General features: G+C 39.0%; 1 protein-coding gene across 1 annotated transcript in view; it reads left to right on the forward strand.

Moving 5' to 3' along the window:
* The window catches only part of SLC9A2 (solute carrier family 9 member A2), a 94,539-nt gene that overhangs the window by 65,567 nt on the left and 10,845 nt on the right, over window positions 1-18,127 (forward strand). The window contains exons 6-8 of the mRNA XM_012740526.3: window positions 7,870-7,959; window positions 8,485-8,555; window positions 14,269-14,430. Of these exons, the coding sequence (XP_012595980.1) occupies window positions 7,870-7,959; window positions 8,485-8,555; window positions 14,269-14,430 (323 nt within the window). The remainder of the gene's footprint in view (window positions 1-7,869; window positions 7,960-8,484; window positions 8,556-14,268; window positions 14,431-18,127) is intronic.

Consider the following 18,127-nt stretch of genomic DNA (forward strand, 5'->3'; position numbering starts at 1 on the left):
AGGGGAGAGTGTCTGTTAGACCGCCAGTTAGTTAGATGCGGTCTAGGCAGATGGTAGCAGTGTGGAGTTCAGGAAGGAGGTCAGTCATCAGCAGTCAGCTAGTATTAGAAGCCACCAAAGCTGGATGTGATTGTCAAGGTAGTGAAAATACATACCGAGGGGACCAAAAAAGAGGACCAAGGATTGAGCCCCAGGGCAGCCCAACCCTAAGACACTGAGGAGAACAAGGAAGCTGCCAAGAAGCCTGAGAATAAGTGATCAACCAGGATGGAAAAATCCAGGAGATGTGTGCTTTAAAAAATTTTTCATATTTATTTAATAATTAGTCACAGAATGCTTTCTAGGTGCCCTACTCAAATCTAAGTATCTTATACATCAATTCATTTAACTCTTATAACAATTCCATGGCGTGTAACTCTTGGAGGAGCCACTATTTGTTTGTTATTTCTATTTGTAGATGAAGAAAATGAGGTGCTGAAACTGATGTTAAGCAATTGTACCAAGTTGACGCAGCTGGTAAAAACCAGTTTGGTCTTAACCCTAAATCAGATGCCCAGCAGAGAGCCTGGTGTGTAGTGAGTGCTCAGTATTGCAGCACATCACGATTCTTCCCCTTCCTCCTAGTCAGCTCTCCAGGAGGCAGTTCATCCTTCATGCATCCACACTTACCTCCCAACACTGGGGCCAGGGGCTTGTCTGGAATCCTGGAGAAGAACACCTTGGGAGACCCTTTCTTAAATTAAGATGGCTAGTCTCTGTTATTGCCTTTGTTATCAACACTTTTCTGAGGCTGATTCTCAGCAGTGATCATGGACATCAGTCTGTCAGGCAACAGGACAAAGGCCTGGTTGTTGATGACACTCAAAGGAAAAATGCAGAATTCCCCCTCTTAAAGATAGAAAGTATTGCCATCATATTTAGGTCAGGTTAGCAAAGGTCTTTCTGTGGAGGTGATGTTTAATCTGAGATGTGAAAGACGTGGAGTCAGCTAGGATCTGGGCAAAGACCATTGCAGACAGAAGGAAGAACTGATGCAAAAGTCCTAAGATGGGAAGCTCCCAGACTAGAAAGAAGGAACCAAGTGAGTAAGGAGAGAGTGAAAATAGAAAGATAGAGGAGGCCACCCATTGTTGAGCTTTGATGACTTAAAGTAAAGAGTGTGGCTTTAATTGGAGGGCGATGAGAAGGGTTTTAAGCAGGAGAGCGCTGTGCTTTTAAAAGACTGTTCTGGCTGCTGGGTGAGAGAATGCATTATGGGATACAAAAACAGAAGGAGCAAGACTGATTTGGGTGTTCACACAGTAGCCCAGGCCAGAAATGATGATGATTTAACCCTGGGTAGTAGAGGCAGAGATGAGAAGAAGTAGACACAGCCTTGTGTGTTTGGGAGGATTATTCAGCAAGACCAGGGGTGAGGTGTGACATGTGAGGTGTTAGACCTGAGCTCAGCAGAATCAAGCATCACTCGAGGGATAACCTGTAACTCTTGTGTTGTGCAGAAAGTCAGGAGCTTGTGGGAGGTGGGGTGGAGGGGAAGCTGGATGTCAGGAAGTCTCATATTGCCTGGCTCCTTACTCTACCCACCTCTTGTTCCTTCCATTCTCCCACCTACCCCTGGCTCTTGAGACTGTGAACATATGCATATGCACATATGTGCATGTACACATATGCACACAAATACATACACACCCCCTTCAGAAAGGATCTCTTTTCCAGACTACATCAATAATTGAGGAATTCAGTGAAAAATGCCTACAGGGAAATATTTAATGGGTTAAAAGTATAGTAGGAATAACTAATTCTAAATCCATGCATAAAGTTTTGCCTTTTGAGTAGGAATTATATATTCTTTTACAAATGACAACTTTTATGCTGATGGACCTATTATTAAACTTTAAATATACTTTTCTCTTCTTATTTTAATATTTCTTACATGATAAGCTCTTTCAACCTGGTACTGTCGAGTTAGCCCTAGCTTCAAAAATAGAATTGCATGATGTAATTTGATACCATAATTTATAATGAAAATTTTAACATCACTTGAATCATGTTGCTATTTAGGGAAAGTAGCTTCTTTATGAAGCACATTATATGTTACCGGAAAATGCTGTTGTGGAATATTGAGTGAATAAACAATTCTGATTCCTTGGGCGTTTGAGTTTGTTGTCTTTTCAATAAGATTGGTTATGTTATTTATATAAAATATAAGGTACTTTTCATGTTTTATACTTATATTCGAAATTAGAGAAGGTGGAGTGCAGTAATATACAGCGAAGACTTTAGAGTAAGGTCTATTCTGGGTCGATATTCTGAGCCTGCGTCTTGCAGCCTCTGTGGCTCTCCATTTACTTGGCTATAAAATCTTGACAAAGGTACCTCCTTGGTACCTCCCTCCCAGGCAGTACAGGGAAATATGTCTGTAAAGTACAACACTTGAGGCAGGTTTTTAACCTTATTATTTGCTATGTTTTAATACATAACATTAAGTAAGATGGTGACAAAAGACAGAAAAATTTAAATTCTTTCAATATACTTTTCTTTGGAAGGAAAAATTGTTTGAGTATAATAATTATCTTTTAGTTAGTTGCTGTGATCATATGGCAGATCCCCAGAATTCTGTAAATGCATACAGTGGTTACCTAGAAGTCCATCAGGTAGCAAGGTTGACTGGAATTCAAGAGATGGCATTCTCTTTTTGCCTCAGTTATACATTAACGATGGAATTTACTGTGAATCATTCTGCAGAACTGTGAGGCATCTGGGACTTTACCCTACGCTTAACTGCTTGTTGCTTGCAACCCTGAGGAATGGCCCAGGTAATTAAGGCCTTACCTTCTTGGTACCCTCTGTGGGCATGCTCAGGGCCCATGGTGGGGTGACCTTTCCCAACAATTAAATAAACTTTTGCTAATTTAGCCTCTCAAACTGGAGGGATGATGCCCAATATTTTATAGACATTGTGAGGACCCTCAAATGTGCTTTCTCTTTTTTTGAGACGGAGTCTCACTTTGTTGCCTGGGCTAGAGTGCCATGGCATCCAGCCTAGCTCACAGCAACCTCCAACTCCTGGGCTCAAGCAATCCTTCTGCCTCAGCCTCCCGAGTAGCTGAGACTACAGGCATGTGCCACCATGCCCGGCTAATTTTTTCTATATATTTTTAGTTGGCCAATTATTTTTTTCTATTTTTAGTAGAGATGGAATCTTGCTCTTGCTCAGGCTGGTTTCGAACCACTGACCTTGAGCGATCCACCTGCCACGGCCTCCCAGAGTGCTAGGATTACAGGCATGAGCCACTGAGCCTGGCCCTCAAATGTTCTTTCATTTGTCAAATTGTCATATGTTTTATCTAGCTAGCTATCTTAATAATGACACCACCCTTATATTTAATTAACTTATACCATTACTAGGTGGAATTCCATAGAATTCAGAATAATTTATTCTAGACCTACATTAAAATGAGAAAGATGATTAGGCTGTTTTAAGATGGAAAAATGTAGGTAAATAGTCTAGGATTTGAGAGAAAGAATAGTACAAGGTAGATCCAAGGGTTTTTGCTTGAGCAACTAGCTCTCAAGGTGAAAGCAATCAGCTGACCTTTAACTCAGTGGAAAATATGGAGGAAGGATGGAGTTTGAAGGGTGGGAAACGGAGTGTACAGTTTTGAATGTATACATGCTGGACATGTACATTTGCTTATTAGACATCCACGTAGAGATGTTGAGTAGGCAATTGTATATATGAGTCTGGAATTTGGGGAAGAAGCGAGGGTGAGAGATATAAATTTGGGATTCATCAGTAAATAAGTGGCTTTTAAAGCATGAATCTGGAAGGAATGATTCAGAGAATGAGTATAGAAAAGAAGGCATCTGGGGACTGAACCCTAAAAACATCAATATTTAGAAATCAAGAAAATGTGGAGGAACCGGCACAGGAGACCAAGAAGGGTCAATAGTAAAAGAGGAGAAATGTCAGGAGTTGCTATAAGCTGAGTGAAGAAAGCGTTCGGGGAGGAGAGGGTGCTGGCAGTTGTGACAAATGGAGCCGCAAGGTCAGGAGAGGTCTGAATGGAAGACAGTCCGCTGGGTATGGCCACGTAGCAATGAGCGGCCATCCTCACTAGGGCACGTGGGGTCAGGTGGGAGGATAGAACTCTGATTGGATTTAAGAGAGAGGAGTTGAGAGAGACATTGGAGATAGAAGATAGAGGCAACTCTGTTAAGATAGAGAAAGGGGGTAGTGGCCAGAGGAAGACATCTGCCAAAGGACAGCTTTAGTTTCTGGTTTTAAAAGGCGGAGCTGTAGCAGCATGTTGGAGCACTGAGGTACAGTGGAGCGGGAAACACTGATGACCCAGGACAGAAAAAAACCTCGTTTTGGGAAAGAAACAGACATAGAACAAATAATCACTGTGTGGTACGGGAAATGGTGAAAGAAAGACAAACAGAGGAGGACCAGGCACACCTCCTGGGACACTCTTATGGCTCTCGCTCCACTTATCCCATTCTGAGATAAATACTATTCACACAACTCGGTTTACGATGTCTGTGATCAAGTGCATTTGTGAGAGAGGCCTTGCATATGGCAGCATAGCAATGATACTGACATTTTTTAATAAATGAAAACGGTTACCTCAAGTTTTTTCTGGAAATTGCCTGCTAAATCAGCAAGGAAATATGAGGAAGTTTTTCTCTTTCACCTCTTCTTTTTGCAAATATTAATTCCAAAAAACAACACAAGAACTCATTTTCTTGGAAAAGAACGGACCAAAAGAACTCTCAGTATAATCATGCAGGTAGTTGGTTATTTCCCCCGCTTCATTTAGTGGAAGCAGAGGGATGCAGGGAGGGAGGGAAGCAGAGATGGAACAAAACAGAAAATAAATCTCATCTCCCTGTTCTCCTCTCTGTACCTGCTGTTAAATGATGCCTTTAGTGAGGCCCGACTCAGGTTGTTGTGTTTATTGTGCCAAAGTTGAATGAATGGGTGAAAATTTAACTTGTGCTTTGCAAATATGATTTTTGGTAGTTTGATGGAAAACTAAGGTTTTTATAAATCCTACATGCATAACACTATTTTATTTTCTAAGCTTTATCAGGTTGCTCCCTGGTTAACCTAAATTAGCAATTTTCCAATGTGGTAAAATAAGGTACCTTCTCAAAAGGTCTCTCTCTCTCTCTCAGAGATTCCTAGAATACAGCATCCAGCTTGGGGAGCTTAATATAGCATATACAAATGCCCTGCACTCTGCCTCCAAAATAGATGATTGGCAAAGGAAGGAAAGGAAGAAGGGAGGAGAGGAAGGAAGGGACCCTTTATTAAATAATTGCCATTGAGCACGACATGACCGCTGCAAATAATTCAAAGAGAAAGGGGGCAACTATTAAAAGGGACTGTTTAAACAAACACACATTTTTATAAGTTTTATTAACTATAAACATAAGTATGTTGTGCTTTTAGAAATTGTAATTGATCTGGGTGATAGGCAGCACTTACCTCCTGGAGTGGACAAGTTGTGATTTATTTGGGGTAGTGCATTCACTTCTAGATTATCTGTCAGGTGGAAGGAATCAACACAGAGATGGGGACAGGTCCTGTGTCCTATCTTTATTTTTATGTCCTGTATTTACAAAGACTGGGCACTAATTTATTATTTACTAAATGAATGCTGATAGGAAAAAAGTGCGTGAAGCAGCAATCTTTAGAATAGTGCTAATATATAGTTTTAAAAAATTGCATTGATTTTGTTGACTTCTCTTTGAGCTATTATTAAACTAGTGGTTTCAGGGAATCTGGAACTCAGTGAAAATCTCCCATCTCTGAAAACCACATGTTTACACCCATTTTCATTTACATAAGTTAAAAATTACAGAACATGTGTTGATTGGAAAGCTGTTATTACCTTCTACGTTATTTCAAAGTGGTAGACTGAAATGCAAATAGAACACAAGATGTGTCTTATACCAAATTTGGCCAAAATCAGTTCACATTTCAGAAAGTTAAAATGAAACTTAGTTAGTCCCGCTAACTGGTCCAAGGATGCCCAGAGCTGGACTAACAGGCATGCCTGTGTGTGTGTGTGTGTGTGTGTGTGTGTCAGTTTGCATGATCAAAAAGCATCTTAAAGACTTCAAGACATGGGGAAAGGTGAGATGAAAATCAAATATATGGCAGGGAACATACCTCCAGATATCTACTCCCTTTCCCCCAAAACCCAACAGCCGCCCTTTCCCACTCATTTGTTATTCCTGCCAGGAAGTAGTGGCCAACTACTACAACCCCAGCAAGAAACTTGGGGCTCTTCCTTCACCCCACATTCTTATCCTTCCTCAGCTGTCCTACTTTGGTGCCAGTATTACATACTTTTAAGCATCTTAGCTGATAGTTTGTATCTGTAAGTTCTCCCTCCCTCCCTCTTCTTCTAAAATCTTCTGGTTACATTTACTCTTCTGGGTTAATTTAAAATCGATCTGTCAAATTCTGTTAAAAATCTTTAGGGATATTTTATTGGAATTATATTGTATATAAATGTTAGTTGAGAGAAAATTGTCATAATATTGTTTTTATCCCATCTAGGAACTGTATGTGTCTTTTTAAAACTCAGATCTTTTTAATGTCCTTTATATATATATATATATATATATATATATACAGAGAGGGGGGAAATATACAGTATATATAGTAAACTAGTATTTAAATATATTATACCAGTGTGTGTATATATATATGTATATATATATTCACCCTCTCTCTATATATATTTTTTCATTGCTATTGTATAGGCCTTAATTCTCTTACATTTTTAAATTGCTATATGGGATGGCTTTGTGCATGTTGACTTTATGTTAGTCACTTTACTAAACTTGTTATTTTTAAATGAAAAAGGATTATCTTAGAGATTTTTAGGACAAAAAACCCCAGATCATCCATGAGCAACAAAAATCTTGTCATTACACTTTTAGTATTTACATGTCTACTTTTTCTTTGTCTTTTCTTATTTAATTGACTGGGCCATGCAGAACTGTGTCAGAGAGTGTAGAGAGCATCCTGTGTTGTTCCTGGCTCTAATGGAAATGCTTTTACTGTTTCAATATAAAGTGAGATGCTCACTGTAGATTTCTGGTAGATATATGTTATTACTTTAAGAAATGTTCTTCTCTTCCTGGTTTACTGAATAGCTTATAATTCTCTCCATTTCCCAAGTTCATTTCCCAAGTGAATAGGCCCAAACTGACTGCGAGCCGTTTCTTGCTGCTGATGCTTTGCTATGTTGTGGTCTTTGCTGGAAAATGCTTCCAACACCTTGTAAGACTGATACCCACTGTTTCCTCTGCACCAAGCTTGCCTTGACCTTCCTCCAGAGTCTGCGTCTATCATTCCTCTTCTGCCTATTTTGTAACTGTTTTTGGATGTATCTGACTTCTTAAAAAGACTACAGAGTCCTAAATCTGAGGTCCTTACCTATTCATCTTTTGTCCCAAATGCCCAAGGCCCTGACATGTATGTAACAGAAGCTCAGTTAAAACACTTCTGATAAACGAATGAATGAAGGAATAATTGAAAAGTTTTCCATGGGCAATACAACAAGTAGGCGATTTCTCTGAACTTGATAATGCTTTATTATTTCTCAGAGTTACTTTCTCAATTTCTTTCTTTTTTTCCATTGTTTTGTCTTGGGACGTGGTTGTTTGAAGATATGCCAGCCATTGGAAAGAAAGAAAAAGTTAACAAAAGGTTACATTTATGGTGCTACATCTTGGGAGCAGAGTATCTTTTGTTGTTGGTTATCAAAGCTTAGGAGAAGAGAAGTTATTCTTGAATTTTTAATTTTATTTTATAAGAAAATTCACTATTGTTTTTTTTATGTTCAGGGAATAACTATCCGGCCACTGGTAGAGTTTCTTGATGTTAAGAGGTCCAATAAGAAACAGCAAGCTGTCAGTGAAGAAATCCATTGTCGGGTAGGTGTTAATACAGTGTAACAATTTAAATGTTAAAAAGTATTTGAATCAGTCAAACAGCTTGACAGCAAGTTGTCCATTTCCTGAAGAAAAGGGGAATGACAGAGGGGAGAGAGAGGGAGGCCTGGGAAGGTACATGCTAGGGGAGTGTAGAGCAGATAAAGCCCATTGTGGTGTCTGTAGGTTACTTTGCTAAACTTGTACATGAACACAGGGATAAGAAATCTCCTCTTTTTACTTCTTTCAACCTGAAAATGTTCTTATAGGGAAATTATTACCATATTTCATATTTTTGAAAATTATGAACAAACTGTTATGATGAGCAGAATAATCTAGGAATGGCCTAAGACTGCTGTGACAAACATTTCATCAATTTGTTTGCATATGAATTGTTGTTTTATTGCTCTCAGTACAACAAACAGAAAACAAAAACTAGCAGGACCTTTAGAATTTAGGCATGATATAAGTAGAGTGAAAATTAATGATTTCATGTAAAACTAATCAATTAGCCTTTTTGTGTTTCAGTTTTTTGATCATGTGAAGACTGGGATTGAAGATGTTTGTGGACATTGGGGTCACAACTTTTGGAGAGACAAGTAAGAAGGTCTTAGGCCACTATATTATGAAGTGGCTCTGGATAACCCTGGAAGCAGGACATATTGACTTGTATTATTTTTCAGAGTTGCAAATCTTTCCTAGTATATCCTTTAAGATAAGGTTCAGCTACAACAGAAATGTGGAATAATAATAGTAGATTAAACAAGGTGGAAGCTTATTTCTCTCTTCTGTAAATAGCCAGAGGTAGGCAGTGTATGTTTAGTAGATGAGATCTACTCCACAGACACCCCCTCCCCTGCCCCGGTCCCCCTACCATCTGTCTGGTTGATCTGCTAAGAGTGGCCTCCATTTCCAAGGCTGCCTCTGGGGCCACACTGGCTGCATGCGCATTAGCCATTCTAGGTTACCTGGAGGAAGAAAGATAATGAAGAGACAAAGGATATGTGCTAGCTGCCTTCTAACCAAAGCTATCAGCAGCTGCCACAAGATTCTTCTGCTTCTAGCACATTGGCTGGGACTCAGTCATGTGGCCATTCCTCACTGCATAGGAGGCTGAGGAATGTAGTCTATTTGGTTAAAAACTGGGTGTCCCATTACTATCCATTTTGGCTCACATGGTGAGGGGCTTTGTCAAATGCAGAGATTCAGAGCACCTGAGGATGTAAATTGGACTATCAGAAACAATAGATGTATATCTGTGAAGGCTGAAATTATCTAAAAGGTTATATATATTAATACATATATAAATGCACACACAGAGAGTTTACCTTTCTGTAAAAAATTCTATGGTGGATAAATACAACTCAATACCTGTTTTCAAGGATCTTATAGTTGAAGTGGAAAAGGTAGACTAGGCAGGCAGAATTAGATGCATGCTTTGATATAAACTGAGAAACAGTTATGAGATCAAGAAGTTCGGATTCATTCTTTTTCAGTGCTTCCTGTTTGCTCATATATGCTGGCATAATATTGGGATGCTTAGGAAGTTTAAGCCATAGACTGAGGCCTCTGAAATTCTGCAACACAATAGAGACAACAAAACAGTCACACAGTGAACAGACACTGTGTGTGAAAGTGTGAGGTGTCATTAAGTAATACTAGCATACAATGAGTTACACAGACGTCAATGCTTGGAACAACCTTCACAATGTAAAAACAGCCCCTGGGCCTTGGCCTTACTTCATAACTAAAAGAAAAAATATTTTATTTGTATAGAGAGAATTCCCAGTTAGCCACATGGGAACACAAGGTAATAAAATTAAGGAAGGCCAGGCATGGTGGCTCACGCCTATAATCCTGGCACTTTGGGAGGTCGAGGTAGGAGGATCACTTGAAGCCAGGAGTTTGAGACCAGCTTGGGCAGCATAGTGAGACCCCATCGCTAATTTAAAAATTAGCTAAGCGTGGTGGTGCACACCTGTAGTCCTAGCTACTCAAGAGGCTGAGCCAGGAGGATCACTTGAGCCCAGGAGTTCGAGGTTACAGTGAGCTCTGATAGCACCACTGCACCTCAGCTGGGTGACAGGGCAAGGCCCTGTCTCAAAAAAAGTAATAAATAAATAAATGAAACTAAAATTTCCATTATAAAAAATATTTTTTTAAATGGCCATTTATTTGGGGAAATATTCTCTTTTGTGGAGGCAGGTAGTAGATAAGAACCCTACAGAGAGTCTCCTATGACTCTCTACCCTGGGACCTTCCTACCACAGATGGGTCCCTGTCTGTGCCGAGTCAGTAAGACAGACCCCTGTGCCTCTCCTCTCCACTGTTGCCATAGCAATGCCTGTTTTCCACTTCTCTTTTTCTACTAAGCCACTTTTCTTCCCTTCCCTAGCATCCCCTCAGGAATTCCCTGGAGTGACACGTGAGAGGGGTAACCCAGAACAGCTTGTTCCCTTTCAAAAGCAAGGATTAGCCTCCAGATTTCTACCACTCCTCTGCCTCCCAAATGGGGGGAGTAGATAGGAGTTGGCATGTCGTCAGGTCACCTGGCCCTGGGGCACTGTCAGAAGACAGGAAAGGAGGACACTGTGGTCATGTGGGTTTGGTCTGGAACTCAAGTGAAGGAATGTCGGAGAAGGTCTGGCTATATCTTGTCTTTCAGGCAGAGACACTATCAGGTCTGTGATCTGCTCCTGGCAAATACCTAAAGGTGGCCGGCATAACTGGGCTGTAAGTGCTAAAGACAGCAGAGCCAACTTTGGTTCATGTCTCACAATCTTCACCGCAGTGGATATGCTTTATTTGATCATTTCATAAGCATTTATATTCTTCCGTGCAAAAATGTTACCAGGTAAATTTCAAATAGTGTCCTGGATTGTCACAGGCGCTGTGTAGCTCAGGTAGAGCAGGGAAGCGGGTGTGGGGGGACTTGGTGCTGACACAGGCCACTTTTAAAATCAGTTCTGCTCAGATCACATCTAATTGTTGATGTGACTAAAAATGGCATTAAGAAAGAAGTGATTGTTTTAGGTATATTGGGTGTCTTTCCCTCTCCTCTGAAATCCTTATGCTGTGGATTTCCAGTGGTCCTGCCAGAGAATTCTTGAGGCATTTGATCCGTTGAGAATGAAGTGAAAGGGTAATACAATAGGGGCATTTCCCAGACTTGGCCAAAGCAATCCAATAATGGTGAAAGAGGACACCTATGTGTAGCTTGGCAGAGAAATGAAAGGTGTGGAAATGAAGCTGAGAAAGAACACGCACATTCCCTATGCAAAATAGAGCATGCCATTGTCCTTGGTGTTTGTTCTTCCCTTTGCTTATCTCTAGTAAAATGGTAAAACAATAATAATAATAATAATAAAAGAAATTTTTAAAAACAATGTTGTGTTGCTGTCAGGAGTTGTAGCTCAGTAGGCCCAACATGAAATTCAAAATAAAAGTAGAAAAAAGTAGACTCGGTGCAGTGGCCAGTCAACAGCAAAGCATATCAGGATGGCTTAACTCTTCAGAGCCCTCCAGTATGTAGAACAAAGGACTTGCATGAAGAATGTGGGTTAACATTGATTCCTTTGAAGGCACAGGTGTGCCTATAAACCTCTTTGGGCTTATGGTGATCACTGTAGCACACTTATTTCTTTCTCAACAAATGTTTATTGCATGTTGTTTCATTTATATATTGGCATAGTAATGTTGTATAACAAACCACCCCACAACTCAGTGACTGCTCAGAACAACAGTCACTTGTTATGAAAGTGCCTGAGTCAAGAGGCTGAGAGCCAGCTGGTCTGGACTGGGCTTGGCTGACCTGGGCTGGCCTTGCTTATGACTCAGTGGGTTGGTTGGCTATCAGCTGATTCCGGCTGGCCTTACCTGGTGTGACTGGGGTGAGTTGAATCCACTTCATGTGACATTCACCTTGGTCCTGAGGCTAAAGAGCTACTCTGTGCTTATCTTTCTCATGGTGATAGTGGAGGTGCAAGATGTAAGCCAAGGTTAAGCCTCCACTTCCATGACTGTGTCTTCAAATAGCTCATTGGCCAAAGCAAGTAACATTATTGAGCCCAGTGGCAGTGAGTGGGGCAGGGCATGTCACCCAGGACATGGTGGGAGTACATTGTCAAGTAAAATGGCAGAGCATGCAGATACAGGGAGGAATTGGGACTAAAGGATCCCCTCATTCTGCCACACATGCTTACAATGTACCAGGCATTGTTTTAGGCACTGGTGATGCAGAAAAAGATCTTTGGCTATAAAGAGTTTGCATTCCAATGCTAGGAGACAGAAAATAAGATAAATGAATAAGTTTTATGACGTGCTAGAAAGTGATAACTGCTATGGAGAAAAATACATCTTGGAAATGAGACAGGGACTGCTCAGAGAGGAGGGTGACATGCAAGCCTGATAGGATGGATAGGAAAGGCTATTTGAGAAAATGACTGTCAAGGAAAGACTGAAAGGGAGAGTATGGATATTCCTTTCAAGGGCTGTCAAGGAAAGACGTAAAGGCAGGTATCTGGGGAACACTCCTAGTAGAAGGAATAGTAAGTATAAAGGCCTAGGGGTAGCAGCATAGCTGGCAAGTCTGTAAGACAGGAAGTGAGGCTGAACGGCAGGAAGAGGGGCATTGTGCTCAGAGGTGCAGACCCAGATTGTGTAGGGCACCATGGGCCACTGTGCTTCCACTCAGGGGAGATACAGAACAGTCATATTGTTAGATTTACATGTTACCGGGAGCACTTAGGCTTCTGTGTTGAGAATAAGCTGTAGGAACACAAGGATGGGAACAAGGACACCAGTTAGGTGACCAGTTCAGGAATTTAGTGTGAGAGGTTGATGTCTTGGGCCATGGCGATGGTATTAGAGATAGTGAGAGATGGTTGGGTTTTGTATATGTTTTGATGGTAGAGGCAACAGACATTGCTGATGGGGCATAAATGGAGTATTAGTCTGTAGGGCTGCCATAGCAAAGTGCACCAAATTGAGTGGTTCAAACAATAGAAATGAGCTGTCTCACTGTTCTAGGGCCTAGAAGTCAGAGAGCAAGGTATGTTAGTAGGGTTACTTCCTTCTGAGGGCCGTGATGGAAGGTTCTGTTCTGAGCCTCCTTCAGTGGCTGTCTTCTCCCTGCCTCTTCACAGTATCTTCCCTCTCTCTGTACGTGTCTGAGTTCAAATTTCCTGTCCTTATGAGGACAACAGTCATTGTAGATTAGGGCCCACCCTCATGACCTCATCTTAATCACCTCTATAAAGACCAGATCTCCAAATATGGTCACATTCTGAGTTATTAGGGATTAGGATGTTAACATACAAATTTTTAGATGGGCACAATTCAGCCCCTAACATGGAACCTGAGAGAAGTAGAAGAATCAAGGATGACACCAGGGATTTTGACCTGGTGTAGTCATCATTAGCTGAGATGGGGAGGATGCTGGAGAAGGTCAGTTGAGTTTGAACAAGTCAAGTATTAGATATGTAACTGGAGATGTTGAGAAGGCAGCCAAATGGTCATGGCTGGCGGTTGGGAGAGAGGTTGGAGTGGGAGACACAAATTTGGGAGTTAATGGCAAGGAGATGCTATTGAAACGAGGGCAAGATGGCTGGGGGAAGAGTGTGGGATAGCAAAGACTGAGGACTGAGCCACAGAGGACTCCTACATTAAGAGGTCAGAAAGAGGGAAAAGAACCAACAAGGCAGGCTTAGAGGGAAACAGGGAGAATCTCAGGGGAGTATGGTATGCTGGAAGCCAAATGAAGACAATGTTTCCAGCAGGTGAGGGCAGGAAAGGTGAGGACTAATAATTGGTCATTGCATTTATATTGTGGGGTTCACTGACAACCTCGATGAGAGTAGCTTTAATAGAGTGTTGGAGGCACTATGAATGTTCAGGAGAGAATCAGAGGAGAGGAACTGGAGACAGCAAATACTGACAACATTTCTAAATAATTTTGCTGAAATGGAAACTAGAGAAATGCTAAAGGAAGAAAAATATCTATTTTAATCTACAGTTAGTGAATACTAGATATATACATGTCATATTCATATACAAAAATGTACCAGGATGTGTTATGTATACATATATGTGTGTGTGTATATATATACTTATATATAGTATGTATAGTTCATATACACATGTATATACATACAAAAAAATATATATATATAATGCTCAGTCTAGCTAAGTGTTGCTGCTGAGTTTTTTTCCTGGGATTAGTGCAAATGATTTTATTGGTAAAAAGAAAAAAACACTTTTTTTTTCAGTGCAGTACTAATTTATTGAAAGTTTGGCTCTTTTTTTTTTTTACAGGTTTAAGAAATTTGATGATAAATACCTTCGGAAGCTTTTAATTCGGGAAAACCAACCCAAGTCAAGCATTGTGTCATTGTATAAAAAGCTTGAAATAAAACATGCCATTGAGATGGCAGAGACTGGGATGATAAGCACTGTTCCTTCCTTTGCATCTCTAAAGTAAGTACAGTTTTGCAAATAAAAGTTAATATTACTATATATGCATTGATAGTTTTTTGAAATCAGTAATAACAAAAAAAATGTTGACCTATGTCCTGAGAGAGATGCCTTCAGGTATTCTTCATTTTCTTTTTCTTTTTTTTTTTTTTTTGTAGGGTGGGGGGCTCTCCCTATGTTGCTCAGGCATGTCTTAAACTCCTAGGCTTGGGATCCTCCTGTCTCAGCCTCCCAAGTAGCTAGGATTACAAGTGTGCACCACTGTACCCGGCTTGAGTTGCCTTAAGATCTCACAGCAGAATTAAATTCTGTTTAAAATTTGAAAGCCTACACATGTGCATGCTATGTTATGTTATGTTTTATGTTATGTTATGTCATTTTAGAACTAATCAGAAAATACTCTGTCATGTTTAGAATGATTATGCCTTTATTATATTTGCTTTGGGAAATTTAATGCTTATTGAAAGTAAATTGCAGCCCCCTTAGCAAGCATTGTGAAATGGAATATTTTAAGGCGTTTTAGATATACTGTAAATATGCATGTAATTATATAACTATTTCCTCTTAAATTATTCACAGAATCATAGTTGAAGGTTTAGAAAGAACAACAGTGATCATCTAATACAGTGGTTCTCAATCCACCCTGTCCATTAGAAACACTTTGGGAGTGTTTAAATAATACAGATGCCTGGGCCCTGTCCAAGACCATTTAAATCAGAATCTCTGGTATTGAGGCCCAAGCATAGGTATATTTAAAAGTTCTTCAGATGTTTCCAATATGCAGCCAGGATTGAGATCCACTGATCTAGTCTATCTTCCTAATTTTATAAACAAGAAAATGAAGACTCAGAATTGTGAAAAGATTTATCCAATGTCTTCCAACAAGTCAGTAGGAGAAACATCAATACAGTAAAACTCGATTAACACGTAAGGTTCTTTCATCATGTAAGCATCATTCCTTCTTTATCACAAAAGTGAGAGAAATTATAAGTCCCCACAGATTTTGTCTTCCAATGATGAGCTTGAAGCTCATTTAAAATCAATTGTCATCTAATTAAAATGTTACCTATAGGAAGGAAGGTTGAAGTGAGAGAGGAGAACGCTGTACATTATACCCAGTCATGTAAACTATGATTCTTTACTAGGACTCTAAGTCCCCTATAAAATTACAGGAGTTGGCATGATCCAGACTGAGAAGAAGGATGGTGAGGATGACTTGGAGGTAAAGATATTATATTCCATTAGAAACAGCAGTGGACTGAGCAGTAGAATGACTGACTTATAGTCCCAGCTCTGCAAGCAACTTGCTGTGTGACCTTGAGCTAGTCCATCCATCTCACTGAGCTTGAGTTTCTTCAACTGGAAAATGGGACCAGACTTGATCTTTAAGTTTCTCTCTAGCTTTAAAGTTTTATAGTCTTTCGTATGCTATTCCATTTGAGTTGCAACAAGAGATAACTTAATTATCCATTTTTCAAAGGGGAGCCATTGCCTTTGTGATCTCAGAGGAGGAAAATATCAATTATACTCTGTTTACAGTTCATTTCAAAGCCAGTAGTACTCAGGGTAAAGGCAAAGGTTTAGGGTTAGGGATGCAGGCAACAAAATTAATGGCTGTCTGCATAGCTGGATAAATGGGTACCACATTGGGGTGCCATTACAGAAAAAATATTTTAAGAAATTCAATATTTTTTATATTAAAAAATTTAGGCAAACTAAAAATAGAGTAATCCCTCCTGAAGCTGATAAATTTTATTCACAATAAACCTATAGCAATGATTTATAATGTTGAAATGTTGAAAGATTTACCCTGAGATCTGGAACAAAATAGTGATGCCTATTAGTACCATTTGTATTTAATATTTTACAAGTACTAAACAAGAAATACATAAAATATATTAAGGATAGGAAAGGAACAGATAAAGCCATCAATATTCACAAACAACCTGATTGTTTCATTGAAAATCCAAAAGCATCTACAGGTAAATAGACTTAAGTAAATTTATCCAGGTTTCAGAATACATGGCAAAAAAAAAAAAAAGAAAGAAAGAAAGAAAGAAAGAAAGAAAGAAAGAAAGAAAGAAAGAAAGAAAGAAAGAAACTCAGTAGTATTTTTATAAGTATCAACAAATAGAAGATGCTATTTTAGAAAATTGCTTAATTTAGAATAGCACCATGAAATGCCATACACATCAACATCACACAACATATCTAATGTTAATATCAAGTTTAGAGAAAATATACAAAATATCTACACAGAAAGCTATACATTCAGTGCAAAACAGATAAATTAAAGCCAATATTAATAGAGGAAGAGAAAGATTCAATATTATAAAATTTTCAATTCTCTGTAAGTTGATCTATGGATTCAAAGCAATGCTATTCAAAATCCTGGGTGTGTGTATGTGTGTGTGTGTATGTGTGTGTGTGGTGTGTCTCTGTGTGTGTTTAAACAAAGTGGTCCTAAAGTTTTTATGGAAATGTAAATGGCTAAAATTAACCAAGGTAATTTTGAAGAAGAACAAACTTAGAAGGTTTATACTATTAAATACCAGGATTTATTGTAAAGCTACATGATTAATAAGATACGGAAACAAGGAGAGGTAGACCACTGGAATAAAACAGAGAAGTCAGAACAGAGCCACCCACATGTGGACAGTTTATTAATGACAGAGTTTACCATATGACAAGTGGAGAAAAGATGGCCTTTGAAAAAAATGATTGTGGTCAATTTGGTAATCTAGATGGAGATAAAGTGAAATTTACCACTGCTTCACATTGTATCAAGTCAAGGTGTATTGTATTCAATAGATCTAAAGGTGATAAGTGAAACGATAAGGCTTTTGAAGATTATAAGAGAATGTCTTCTTCATGTTGTGATAGGGAAAGATTTTCAAACAACCCCAAAAGCACTAAAAGAAGGAAAAGATGATACATTGAACTATATTAAAATCATGAGATTTTGTTTATCCCAGTACATCACTAAAGGAGTGAAAAGGCAAACCAAAGACTGGGAGAAGATATTTGCCTCACATAAAACTGTCAAAGTGCTAAAAAAAAAAAAAACAAACAAAAAAACAAGATAAAAAAAAAAAGAGACTTGTTCATGTAATTTACAAAGTAGAATATCTAAATGGCTAATCATATGTGTTCTAAAAAACATATATGAGAATATTCATAGAAGCACTGTTTGCAACATCCAGAAAATGGAATGAAGCCACATATTCATTGACAATAAAATGGATAAATCATAGTATTTTATACAATAGAATATTATATGTCAGTGGAAATGAATGAACTACAGCTACATGTAATAAGAGATGAATCTTCAACATAATGCTAAGCAAAAAAAAGGCTAAATGCAAAAAAAACACATATTGTATTATTACATTATATAAGTTCAAATTCAGGCACAGCTAATCTATGATATTAGAAGGCAAAAATGAATCATCTAAATCTAGAAAAGTCTGTCTTGCTGAAGCCTTAGATCTTTGTATTCATTCCTTTGTGTGTATCCGTTATCCACTGGCCACTAGGCTGTGTACCCCAGTAATTGCTATTATGATTGATTTACAATAATGGCATAAGTTTGCATTTAAAAAAATATAAAAGAACTGTGCTCCTTACTTTGTGTGTCCTCGGTGCATCTTCTGTGAGACCTGCATTTATGCATATTAACCTTCTCAGCTTAAATTTGTTT

This window comes from Microcebus murinus, chromosome 3, assembly GCF_040939455.1.
Source record: "Microcebus murinus isolate Inina chromosome 3, M.murinus_Inina_mat1.0, whole genome shotgun sequence".
NCBI classification, from domain to species: Eukaryota; Metazoa; Chordata; class Mammalia; order Primates; family Cheirogaleidae; genus Microcebus; species Microcebus murinus.